This window comes from Botryllus schlosseri, chromosome 5 (assembly GCF_051294905.1).
Source record: "Botryllus schlosseri isolate E-star chromosome 5, Bs_hap1, whole genome shotgun sequence".
NCBI classification, from domain to species: Eukaryota; Metazoa; Chordata; class Ascidiacea; order Stolidobranchia; family Styelidae; genus Botryllus; species Botryllus schlosseri.
Genome location: NC_137240.1, coordinates 6,194,615 through 6,207,892, shown reverse-complemented (window position 1 = coordinate 6,207,892; position 13,278 = coordinate 6,194,615). Strand labels below are relative to the sequence as shown.

General features: G+C 40.1%; 2 protein-coding genes and 1 long non-coding RNA gene across 4 annotated transcripts in view; 1 reads left to right on the top strand and 2 right to left on the bottom strand.

Annotated features, from left to right (window-relative positions):
* LOC145439663 (uncharacterized) overlaps positions 1-13,278 on the bottom strand; it is a 145,539-nt gene that overhangs the window by 122,375 nt on the left and 9,886 nt on the right. The window lies entirely within an intron of this gene.
* LOC145439656 (beta-1,4-galactosyltransferase 3-like) lies at positions 344-10,085 on the bottom strand. 2 transcript variants are annotated; one of them, XM_080317180.1, is made up of 5 exons: positions 9,542-10,085; positions 7,801-7,965; positions 4,385-4,561; positions 691-841; positions 344-542 (listed from the first exon to the last, which is right to left on the bottom strand). In XM_080317180.1, the coding sequence occupies exons 1-5, from the start codon at positions 10,053-10,055 to the stop codon at positions 398-400; spliced, it is 1,152 nt and encodes a 383-aa protein (XP_080173306.1). In that variant the 5' UTR covers positions 10,056-10,085; the 3' UTR covers positions 344-397. The 2 variants fall into 2 exon arrangements, with proteins under 2 accessions (XP_080173306.1, XP_080173307.1); XM_080317181.1 differs by lacking the exon at positions 7,801-7,965.
* On the top strand, positions 7,246-9,334 carry LOC145439676 (uncharacterized). Its single transcript, XR_013915315.1, has 3 exons — positions 7,246-7,726; positions 7,787-7,836; positions 8,609-9,334. It is a non-coding gene; the product is annotated as an uncharacterized LOC145439676 (long non-coding RNA).

The following is a 13,278-nucleotide window of genomic DNA, read 5'->3' as shown; positions in this document are numbered from 1 at the left end:
TTCGTTTGTTTTTACTTATAAATACCAGTGTTATAATTGCCCCGCATGGGTTGTACAATTGCCCCTGCGACCCAATAGTTCCATGAGTGATTGTTGATCGAGTTCCATTTTAATTTTTATATCAACTATCGAGTTGTTGGCTACTTCATATAAAACTTTGGTAAGAAATTTCCAGGAGAAAAACACGTAATGTTGTAGTAAATACAAAAAGTGTTAGAATTGTCCCCTGTCTCCCCTACACAATTTCAAATTGTTCCGCATCTAATAATATACTTTATATATTAGGGAATGGGTCACTAATCCGGTAAACGCTGATAATCACCATCATATTGCCAAGCACCTATAGCTTCACATAGCATATTTATTTTAACAAAGATTTCTCACAATCTATCATATATCAATAATGTCCCTCCCACGGCATCTTGCTGAAACAGTTATTCTCCGATGTACGCATGAATCTCATCATTCTCCTCGACGGAAAACCTACGTTTGCTGTAATATTTGTATACATGCGGTTTTTGTCATGCGACAAAATCTCGTACCTGTAATGAACAAATGTGCAATGTGAGCAATGTGCAATAAACGATTATTTTTATAGTCATCATCACTATTTCCGGTCAAACTATGAGTATGAATATGAACCACAGGAATCGTCAAAGTGTAAATATCCGAAAGGGTAAGAATAAATACCGGAGGGTGTTGTATCCTTCCAGGTACATCCGCGCAGCTGCATGTCTAATAAGAAGATGCCTTGCAGAATTTTCTTCATTCTGGCTTTCGTGCTCATGCGCTATCATACGAAACGAACACTTTCGGCCATAAGGATTGGAGACTTCATATCCTTCGAAAATAATATTCGCTTATAATAATCAGCGTTGGTGTGTTTCCATTTCAGATTGAATAAATTGTCTCGCCCCGGTAGCATAGCAGACTGTCCCAATGTCATCGATTTCAGGATGTCATCACTCCTTTATTTCCGATATAGTGGCTTGGAATACCAACAAATGTTATTGGTCGTGGAGCAAAAGGCCGTCAGGCAATAAGCGCCATTATTTATGTTTAATAAACAACAACAACAACCAACCAACAAATTACCTAGTATTGAAATGTCATTGACCACAAGATTCCACTATGGCGTGGAAGGAATACTGCATGCGTACTTGAATTTTAGAATATATTTCATAATCCATTCAGGGCAAAAGGATTGAGGTGTTTTGTGGCGCTGCAGCATCCCAAAAACTTTTTTGGTAGCCTTTACTCAACTGCTGTAGAATGCGACCGAGGACGGCTCTCGATCATCACCTAACGATTAGACATTCATCCAAACTCTTGCTCGCTATACCCGATCCGATAATCTGTGTCATAAGATTTGTCGACAGTTCCAGATTCGTACGTAATAATATTGGCGTAGTGCAAAATGCCAGAGCATTGATGTCCAAACGTTGTGAATACTAAATACTAACGTATGTATCAGGCATATATATTCTATTCCACACTGCCCTATGTGACAGTTCTAGTAGCGCTGCCCAGTGTTGTGTTGCCCTGCTTTACGTATGATGCCTCGGCCGCAATTATGATTTAGGGATGGTGTGAACGTTTAGTTCACGTTTATGTTCGGTAGGATCTGCCCTGTTGTGCTCTTTTTTGAAATATTATAATTTTACAGTCATCTCAACATATTTGATCACATTGCCGTGCATATCTCAACAAGTCAACATCCTATTAGTCGCTGCATCGATTAAGACATATATTCTTGAATTATGGGTCGCGACCGCATCAGAGCCTTTACAAATTCCATTTAATTGCAGCTACATTGCGGTGTCTTTCTGAAAAAAATGACTATGGCCAAAAATTTCTTTCGATCTGCGCTTCAATTTGAGACCACATCATTTCTAGAGCGCAGTGCCCCTTTAATACAGTTGAACTCAAACTGGGGGGGGGGGGGGGCGTGAAAGCATCTGAAGGAGGACGCGAAGCTATGCGGTCAGCTGAAATTGCTTTTCGCGCTTTGCTCTGTATATAGTCCCAATTTCAAATTGAAGAATTCTCACATCAATAGTCATACCCTTCCATGCCATTCTATACGTTGGGATTGCTAGCATTTTGGTGGCATTTTGTGATTTGACCATAAGGGGGGGGGGGGGTGAAGTTCATCACTATCATAAAGGGGGGCGTGCCTAAAAAAAGTTTGAGATCCACTGGTTGAATATGTATCAGTATCAGTCTGTTAATATTTTCATCATTTCAAAACACCACAAAACTGCGATATAATGAAAGATAGGGAGGTGTCGAAACGACTTGGAGTAGTATTTGAAATCAGACACCCTCCTGGCCTATGCGATGAAAAGTATGTAAGTAAATATGCGATATTTGCTGAATTTCTTGCAACAAAAATTTATCCGCACTCCCAGTGCATTGTGTTGCATACTGTGACGGGGCGCCATCTACGACGACTGATGACGTCACGCCTAGAGACAATGCGTTCGCGAGAGATAACCGCAGCTTCTGGAATATTTTGTCTGTGTGGTGCACGCATTCTTATTGTCGTCAATATAACTGCTACGGTATCTGTCTGGCTGTGCTGTGAACTGATTTACACTTGAAGAGTAAAGAACCAGTAGCGACACCGTTGCAATGCTACAGCCAATATTCGACACGCCCACAATAGTGATTACGTACGAACATGACTCCATTAGAATGTAGAATTCCGTGCCTTCAATTTCGAAGACACCAACTACGCCAGCTTATTCAACTCCACCGGTCCTATATCTGATGACATTAGCTGGGATAGGACTCAAATGGTCAATATTTAGGCAAGCAATATATATGTCTTACGTTCGTACTTGGGCTTGGGCTTAACTATATTCCGGCTCGTTCGTGAATGGCGTGATAAAGAACTTCGTCTACAACGGAAAGACCGTGTGTGTGCGTGTTGCGTGTGCGCTAGTGATGAGCATCGGGGCGGAGTCGGAGTGGATTCGGAGCGGAGCTTTGCCGATTTTGTGACAGTTGGAGCGGTGTCGGAGTTTACTACAGATATTTTTTCGGATAATTTCGGAGTATTGTAACTTTTGTCTCCGATATCTTTGGATAGCTCTGACCAGAATACACTCTTGATTGTGGTTTGATTTCAAACCAAATCATAGACAGATGACACCTTGCAAAGTTGTAATGGCGGGTAACACACAAAAGTGTTTGTCAAGTGCATAAAAATCAGCCATGTGCACTGCAATTGGGGACTGGAGAGTAGTAATTTAGTAAAACACATTACCAAGTGTACCATGCTTGCCACTGTTTCGGATACTTAACGAGATTCATAGGAGATCTCGGAGTCTGGGATTGAACTCTTCGGAGTCGGAGGGAGTTTTCCTCCGACACTAAAGTTGTCGGAGGGATTCGGAGTCTCGAAAAGCACTATCCGCTCATCACTGGTGTGCGCGCGTATGTGTTTGTGAATCACACGTATAGAAATGCGCGTAAATGCTTGATTTTGTAAAATGTATCGCAAGTTTTAATGATGCAGGGAGCCCTGAGCTTAGAAATTAATTCCCTGCAACGAGTTAATGAATAGAAAAATGTAGGAAACCGTTGCTGTTATACGACTAGAGTCCAATACAGCGCAGATTCGTGCATCAGTAATAGTATGGATGCCCGTAAGCAGACTGACATGAGAAATTTCAATATGTCGAAACTGCGGTCGCAGTCATTAAAACTCAGATTTGGGTCGCGCCCTAATGGCTGAAAAACCACTGAATTAAGGTGATAGGAAAAAAGGAAATTCCACGAAAATCCAAGATACACCAGAGTCTAGAGAACAAAACTTAACATATCACGCTATTCCGGCAAATAAGAAATTAACACACTTCCGTTACAGTATTATCTTCTTGGCTTGGAACGGCAGAAAGCGAGGTCACGTGCCCATCTTCCCACGCAGTGTCGGACTTGACTATGCTGGATACAGCGGCGAGGTATACGTAGGTCTGATGGCGCGGAATTGTTTTTATGAAATCCAAGGATTCGCTATGTCCGGATGAGGGGCCATTGTGGTTCAAAAGCGAACACCATGAGATTGAGTGGAAATTTACAAAAACGGTATAAGATAGAAGCTATACGATCAGGATGAAAAATTTCGCCGTATAGTTGTCATAAGTGATATTATGTAGGCTACTGTCATAAGTGATATCAATTGAATGACACCAACCGTGCTCTTGTTTAGCAAAATCTTAGCTATCTAGCTCTGAGGTTCGTGGACCGATGAATCGAACCGAGTATTAGCAACATCAATGCGTTACGCGTAAGTGTTCAAAGATGGCGTTAGCGACACAAAATAGTAATAGGACATTATACGGAATCTACGTTATATTATAAATCACCGGCTGCGTACCTTTACTTTTCACTCTAAAGTACATGTCATCATCTTCTCCTCCCCATCCCCAATAGAGATTCGATAATCCGTTAATATTTTGAAACTGAGTAGCATGAAGCATGGAAACGCCCCCGAAATTTTCCACTGGCGGCAGTGGAACTTTTTTCCACGGCCAGAAGAATTGAAGTGGCGTTTCTATCAAATATATCTAGTATAGTTCAAACTTGAACATTCCTGTTCATATTTAGCGGAGTATAGGGTAAAATGACAGACAATAACAGACTGTTAAAAAACTCTGGAAGTTGAAGTAGGACCACGTCCTCTCGGTGACTTCACAATTTTCATTCTCGAATTAAGCAAAACGAAACAGTAATAAATAACTAGAGCTGGGCTTAATGATTCGAGTATCCAATCTGAATCTATGGTATTATTATTATTAATTCGAGTCGAGTAGTTACCGATGGTGATATTTTCGAACAGTGAAATTACACGCTACTTGTCATTGGGAGTTAATTTATCAACGAAAATTATAGTTTCGATACTATTTTCGATCGTGAAAGCCTTAAACCCGGATTTGTCTTGTCATATCGTAGCATACTAAATATGTAGTTCAAAGCTGGAAACACCATATATGAGAAGCAGGGTTGCAATGACTCGAGTCACGATTTTCTGATGACTCGACTTGACTCGAGTCATTTTCTTAAAATACGGTCTCGAGTCAATCTGTGTATTGACTCAACTTAGACTCGAGTCCTTGTGCATGACTCGAACCAAGTCATGGGACTCGAAACTCAGACGGCCCAGACCGACATTTAATTGTAATTTCCACATTAGTAAACTAGTAAAGTAACCACACTATTGGGATTATGTTTATTGGTCCTGGTACTTGAAAATGCGAGCAGAAACTGCTAAAGGTGGATAAAACTAGTATACTATATACGCGAACCATTCGATATCACCAAACAGAGTTGTATAAAGTGGATTCAACAGACTTTAAATCGAAACTGATCAGTCAACACAATGGCTTGGACTCGGACTCGAGCCATAATACCATGACTCGGACATGACCCTCTGCTCGCTTACTTGGACTCGGACTCGACTCGGTGGTGAATTGAAAATGACTCGACTTGGCTCGAGTCAAAACTATAAACGTGAGATTCACTTGTGACTCGGAGCCTTGTGACTTGGTTACAACCCTGATGAGAATTAAGTGATCAACCTGCGACATTGTCTCAAAGTGCCATAGCTGTAGAACCGGCATTTTATACTTTGTGGTCTCATATAAGGGACATATTTGAACTTTCCTCATATTCATTCTGCTATGGCTTCATAATGAGCGATAGCCAAAAGAATAATCTACTCGACTATAATAGCCAATTCAGAATCAAATCACTCAGGTAGCCTACTCTATTTTGCCCAACAGTGGCAGTTGCTGGTTTTGCCATGTTGTGGCCCCCTCATGTCACCCCATATGACCATTCAGAGTAGACTTGCAATACTTGTCATCTGCGGGCTATAAATGTTTCAATACAATCTAGTTGAAAGATGTACAGTAGGGTTGTTCAAAAATAACTTTTTTTCAAATTGCACTCGCCTAGTGATAAAATTGTCAGGTTGCCTGCAAAACGCTACTCATTTTTCAGGGGTCTGTAGGAACCGCAGTAAACCTCACCCCGTAACAATGTGACAGTATACTGTGGTTTTACACCACAGCACGGCGTCACAGCACCTTTAATAGGGTCCTTTGTGTCATTGGACATAAAGCACCCATTTCGGTTGCCTTCTTCGTTTCTACTTTTTTTACTTTTAAGGTACAATCGGCTGACACAGGCACAGCTTTGAGAGGGGCGTCTGTGGCCACTGATCCCTCCGCCACCGTGGCTGTGCCTTGGATAACTGGTGCTCAAAGAGCATCGCAGCTCCCTGGGTCGGTCTATGAAGGCCGTCGGCCATACTCGTCCTAGGTTCATGAGACAGTGATTGGAGAATTGAAGGTTGCACCGCAAGGGCTTCGTATCTCCAAGTACTTCATAAAAGATGCTTACCGTAATACAATCAAATACTCCACAACATTCACTCGCAACATTCCCAACTTTCAACTGAAGCTAGTGTTAGGTCAGTATGGAGTGAGAATGAGGTTATGTGAGTATGTCCGGCAGGTGTCGAGTCTTAGAACACACTCTATTGCGCAACTGCACTATGCGGCCTGTACGTTGTACGGTACGTTTGATTCATTTCCCGACAGCATTCGCAGAGATTTACAAATGATTAGTCAGGCTAAATCTATGTTAGGTAAAACTGGATTACTATGCTATATACAGATGGGTATTGCTGAGAGCTATGCCAGACATTCACTGCCACTGTATTGTGTAGTATCTTGACGTGGAATCTGGAATGAGAGGAAGTACTTTTACGGTGACTACCTCCCTCACACGCATGCTGTCTTTTGTGTTTATATGAGTTTCCTGGTTGTTTCAAAAGTATTTACACTGTTCTGACCACGTTATATCATTTAAAAACTTGAAAAAAAACGTTCTCTAAAAAAACTTATTTTTGGATGTTTTCAAATCTTATATTTGGTGAATCTCCAAAAAAACAATATCCAAAAATAAACAGGCCTGGGCATGCCTGAAACACGATATCTGGTCATATTGAAGTGTCGAAATTTTCCACCGTAAATACTATATATTCAAAAATGGTCGAAATTTTAATTCAAGATTGCACTACCTTTAGTGGTCGGAATTAACCCAGAATTGGTGTATAGCGTTTTTTAGGCAACCTGACAATTTTATCATCAAGCGAGTGAAATTTGGAAATAAAAGGTATTTTTGAACAACCCTAATGCAGAATGGTCCATTCTCCGGTACTATTTCCTGCACCCAGGACTGAGGAATATATCTATCTACCCAAAACCAGTTTATGCCAATCTCAAAACGATCTAAAAAGCGTGGCTTCTGGTTTCATACTGCAAGTTAAAACGATGTCAGTAAAGAATTTTCGCGATTAATTGCATTTCTCCATTGGATTCATTGTATTGTTTGAAGAGGCGAGTAAATTACGAATGAGTGGTCGCTTGAAATGAATAATGTTTAAATGAAGCTTAGTTAAGGATGACATAGAATCATAGACACAGAGGGATATGATATTATTTTTTTGCCTGCACCATCGAGATGCTTCGACGACGGAGTTGCGATACGGCCGTTTTTTTCTCCTCCATGCTATCCGTTATTGCTGATGATAGCTGCGGATGCCGAATTTCGAGTCTTCGGTGTAACCCGGCCGGGGATCGAACCCACGACCTACCGATCGAGAAGCCGGACGCATAACCATTACACTATCTCGCGATGGAGGGCAAATCTGGTATAATATGTTCTTTTGATGAGATGGGTAGAGTTGGTATCAAAAAAATAATGAATTCAGGAAAAAATCCTCACTTTTATACTCGTGACAACGGGCTGTATAATTGAGCGGTGAGTATCCGAATTTCCGTATGTACTTGGATATTTGTCTTGGATTTCGCTCTGCACACCAATATAAACATCTGTCGTCCTCTAGCAATAAATCGACATCATGAAAGACGAAACAGTCGTATGAATCATCTGCAATGCAATTGAAGACCTATTTATATAGCCAACTACTTAGTAAATCCAATTAATTATTTCTGTATAGAGCAGGGGTCGGCTACCTATATGTCTCGCGAGCCATATATGACTCTTTTGTTGCTGAAATACAGCTCTTCGATAAATTTACAATTAGCAACTATCAATATTGCTGCAAGTTTTTGATAAATTTTCATACCAGCCGGGATAATTATTCTTATGGCGAGACAATGCTTTGTGGGATTAAAGTAGAGTGATTTATGGGCTCAGAAACCTCTTTTCCAAATCCAGAAATTCATGCCCAATATTTGCCGCTGATATAATTGATTATTATAGAAAAGCAGACATATTGACACCTGTATGACAATTGACAATGCAGTTTTTGAATCCATATCGTCTTCCTGGTCATCAGCGCAAAACGGACTCCCTTGGAAGTGACACTACTAATTACAAATTCAAATTACTAACATAGACAGTATACATCCACATTCTAGTTTATTAGGTAGCGTGCTCTCACTGCCAATTAAATCTCGGCTTGTTAGGCAACGTTATGTCACCGACGAATATTTTGAGAAATGAGCAGTTAACCAAATGATATCAGTCAACAATATTCTCGATCCTTGAAGTTAGTATCTCGGTTTAGAGGTACTGATTGAACAGTACACAATTGCCAGTGCAACAATTGAGGCATGGACCCCGTCAGAGATACTCCACGGAGTCGTTGGAAAGTCACTTAACTGGTAAGTTTGTTACTGAGGAAGAAACGATGGATTCACATCTTTACTGTTGTTTGCAATTGTTGGTTTTGCGTTCAAGTGTTCATCGTAATTGCCTGAAGTTTGAAAAAAACACCATATGGATTTTACGGAAAATTTGCGAAAGGCTTCGGACCCTGTAGTTAAGCTTAATTGTCCCATGCTCAACTGTCGTTTATCATTGTGTCGCATGCTAAAACATAGGAACATACGGCTTGATTAGCATGACGTTATAACATCACATTCGTCATCAGTGTATAATAATTCAGAATTTATCGTCTATAGAGGCTACACGACGAAGATCATGTAATGAACTTCTATTTCATGAATCTTCAATTGTGACGTAAAAAATCTATTAAAATGCTTGTATGGCTCTTTCAAAATTATAATTGAAGTTATTAGGTACATATGGCTCCAAACGTTACCGACCTTTGGTATGAAGAGTAATTACCGTGTTGACGTTCGGACGAATGTATCAACGAACTTGCTACAACTCTTCTATAAGATTACTGTGATTGGCGTCCAAAAGATCAGTTAAATGTCTGAATAATAATTGCAGAAGTCGACGTACCACTGAATTTGACTTCATTAAATCGCCTGCCACGCACATCAATAGCATGATCATGTTCATATGCCCACAAAATAAACGGATCAGAGTTCGAAAATCTTCAGAATTCGCGGAGTCATTTTGGTGTGCTTCCCACCAACTAAAACCAATCGGTAGCATCAAACTATGTTTCATAACACTCAAGTTAGGGGATACCAACTGTCAAATCAGAAGCCAATTCCCGATACAAACGTTATGTAGCATATGTGTTTACCTTTTTTCGCTTCAGCAACACCGACATTCAATAGTTTCGCCCTGTTGAATAATCCTCCTTCCACCTGTGTTATTACAAACACTTTGTATGCAATTTCTTGTCGTTGCCATATCGGATGCATGTGCCCAAGCAAAATTTTGAGGTGGGCTTCTCTCCTACGAAGAGGAATGATGATAGCAACTTTGTGTCGGGGTGAGCATATAACAGGAGCGTATTTTCCGCCAATAGAAACATCTCGATTTGCATTTGCAATTTCATCCCATGAATGATCGGAAAAATTCCGTATGATTTTCAGGTTTCCTCTGAGTTTAGAGGGGTGCGCAGCACACGACTGGGGATAAGGGTTCGACTCGGAAGATACGATTTCCGTTTTATTATCCGTACATGCGACAGGACCGTCTGATAATATCCCGTATGAAATAAGTCCAAAGCAGGCTATTGTAAAGATTAGTTGATAGCGGGTATCCAATATATGACGCACCAGCATCGTGCAGAAACTATTCATATATACCATATCCGAAACCTGCAGAATGTAGAGCAACTCGTCAGCCTGTCGGAGAGAGAGAGAGAGAGAGAGAGAGAGAGAGAGAGAGAGAGAGAGAGAGAGAGAGAGAGAGGGAGAGAGAGAGAGAGAGCAATACCACAGGTAACGCCTCATATAGCCACTCGTCAACGTCATCGCATCGTCACTAATGCAGGGCACAACGATTAGAGTAGCCTACCAGAATCCAAGTAATTTATTTTTTCTAGTACAGAGATTATACACGCCTTTTGAAAAAGAATCATTATATTGGTGGTAATTATTTTTTCTACACTATTTTCCTAAACCTTTGAGGCCTCGAAACTTCCAATGTAGCGGTCAGCAACCTCTTTGCAACTAAGAGCCACTTCTTGGGTACTGATTGAAGCGACAGGCTACAATTTACTCCCGCCGTTTACCCGTATCATACTGAATTTCCGCTTTCATGTACATAGCACTGGGCAGGAATCACATTGCGGTAAGACTTCTAAGAGAGTCTTTTCAATGAAAACATCTTGTTTTAACTAGCTAGCCACTAAGAGCTTTTGAAAAATCATCAGAGGTGGTCAAAGTAGTCAAGAAATCTACTCAAGTAGAAGTAGAAGTAGCGACGAAAAAATATACTCAAGTACGAGTAGAAGTACTTCTTCCATAAGCCACCTAAAACTACTTGAAGTAGAAGTCGAATTGACTGAATTTAAAAGTACTCAAAGTAAGTAAGTAGTTATGAAAATGATCCTAATTCGTTCACATGGATTGTAATAAGGTGCAAATTGAGCTATATGCGATAGGTGACGGGCATGATTCATATTGATGCATACCAGCAAGTATCCAATTTTCGATAGCATAAGTATTCGTCTACATCTTGGAACGAAAATGATAGTATTGGTAAGGAACTGCGATGCTAATCCTCTGTTTTCTCGAACAGCACGTTTTAGAAAATAGCATGGTGTGGCGCCATTCCCCATATTATAAGGCCCGTAGTTTAGTCGAAGAGCAATACGGAGAAGTTGTATAGGATGCGGTGTGAACACTTGGCGCGATTAGTAAACGTTAATAAAAAATATGGTGGACCGTAAAAATGCCATATTGTATAGCTTTATTTCCAGAAATTAAAGGAATAACTACACTTGCTTTTATACTTCAACATGTATGTTATCCAGACAAAAGAACTGATAATAATTATAACTCAAAGTATATGATACTGGGAATTGAAAGTGAAATATAAATGCTACTTCTAAAAGCAGAACATGTATTTCATGTTTTTAGTCCAGAAAGTTTCAAAGGTGGTATGCTAAAACAGCTCTAAAACTGAAAAAAATTCAGAGTCCACTTTCCAGATTTGTACACGCCATGGACATGCTAGATTACGATATGAAAAGTAAATGCTAGATTGCGAAACATCAGTTTCAAGCGTTATGATGAGCCATATATACTGTAATGAATTATCTGATATGGAAGAAGGGCGACATTGTGGCGTGAACGGAACCACGCCAACCCTCTACCTAAATTATATTCACCGACACTTTCGTAAAATCATACTGGTCACTCCGTATCCAGCACTGCGCACGAAGCGCGACGAAAATTCTGGGCTTTACTAAACTTTAATGAAAATTAAATGTTGAAACACTGTAAAAACAGCCCCGAAATTCTTCAGGCTATCTTCCTGATTGGAAGATTGAACTAATTCTACTTGACAAACTGAAAATAGCGAAAAGTAAGTAAGTAAATTACAAAATATTACGAAGTAGAAGTAGCACAAATCAGATCTACTTGAGTAAGTACCAGAAGTAGAGGAAAACTACTTGAGTACTTCGAAAAAGTAGACGTACTTCGTTGCTGGCCACCTCTGGAAGTCATATGAATTGATTCGCACCATGCTTGTATAAATTGTACGTCAGTCAACTCAAATTTTAAAATTAATCATGTCATACTTTAGACTGGACATCACGTGATCTGTTTCTATATCAGTCAGTGAGAAGCCTGGCATTACATGCTTTAACTAGTGCGCTGTACTCTGGTATGTAACACGACACTTCAGCTTTGAGTGAGTGTTCCAGATGTGCATTAGTGAGGCGTGTTTTTTTTTTTTTAAATTCATGGCCGAAAAGGCTGATTCACAACGATAAGTCAAACGAAACACGCTGCAGCGTTCATAGCTACTGCGCACACACCACTACTTTTTCGTGTCAACGAGGTCCCAAAATTTTGCTGCAGCCGGTGGGATTTGAGCTGGAGGTCATTTTACAGTGTTACAATTTCAATCTCCAACTGTTCAGCATCCAGACATGACAGATTTCATTACACCAGACAGCAGCAACGATTACAAAAAGTTAGAAACATGGTACTAAACTGCGTTGAGTGCAAGAGAACAAGCAGTGTCAAAAGATGCAAAACGTAATGGGCATACAGATTTTTAAAATCCGTTAGCACTTCACGGGAATCACGGCTATCTGCTACTGAATAGTAATGTTGTTTACTGCTTTGGCATTATCCTGGACTTTGAGCTACCATAACGGAACCTCCCGCCGTTTCAAGAAGACCGTGGATGGCATTCCGTCATGTCGTCTAGGCAGTGCACCGCATCCTCAGTCTTCGATGTCTTGTGATTCTATTAATGTTGGTATATTGCAAATTGTGATTAAGCATATTTTATATCATCATTTTTAAGTGTTTATATATATATGTATTGTCATTTGTAAGTTACATGTTAGTTTGATTTAAACAAGAATGCCTAACTCAATTAATCAATCTATATATTTAATAGCTCACTGGTATTAATCTGTCGAATATTGGTAAATTCTGCTATATATTTTGAGAACAGGCTCGCTGGCTACTCATCTGGTCCTCGCGGGCGACCTGGGGCCCGCGGGCACCGCATTGGTGACCCCTGTATACATATATATCTAATCTATATATCTAATGGAATCAACATATGACATCGAAAACATACGGCGAGGAGATACGCATGTTTGCTGGGACAGTATTGCGGTCAACTCGCTGAATTATCGCGGGGCGTATGTCATGGTTGTGGTTACCAATATAAAAATATATATTTTGATAGAGTAACTGACACTTCTTTATCTTATGAAAGGTGCATATTGAATTTTTGATCCTGTGCCTATACAGAATGATCATCTCTATTATCTCGGAATATTTCCTTACTATATCTACAGCAATCACTGACTTTTGTGTCTGATAACAGTCAGTCGAAAAG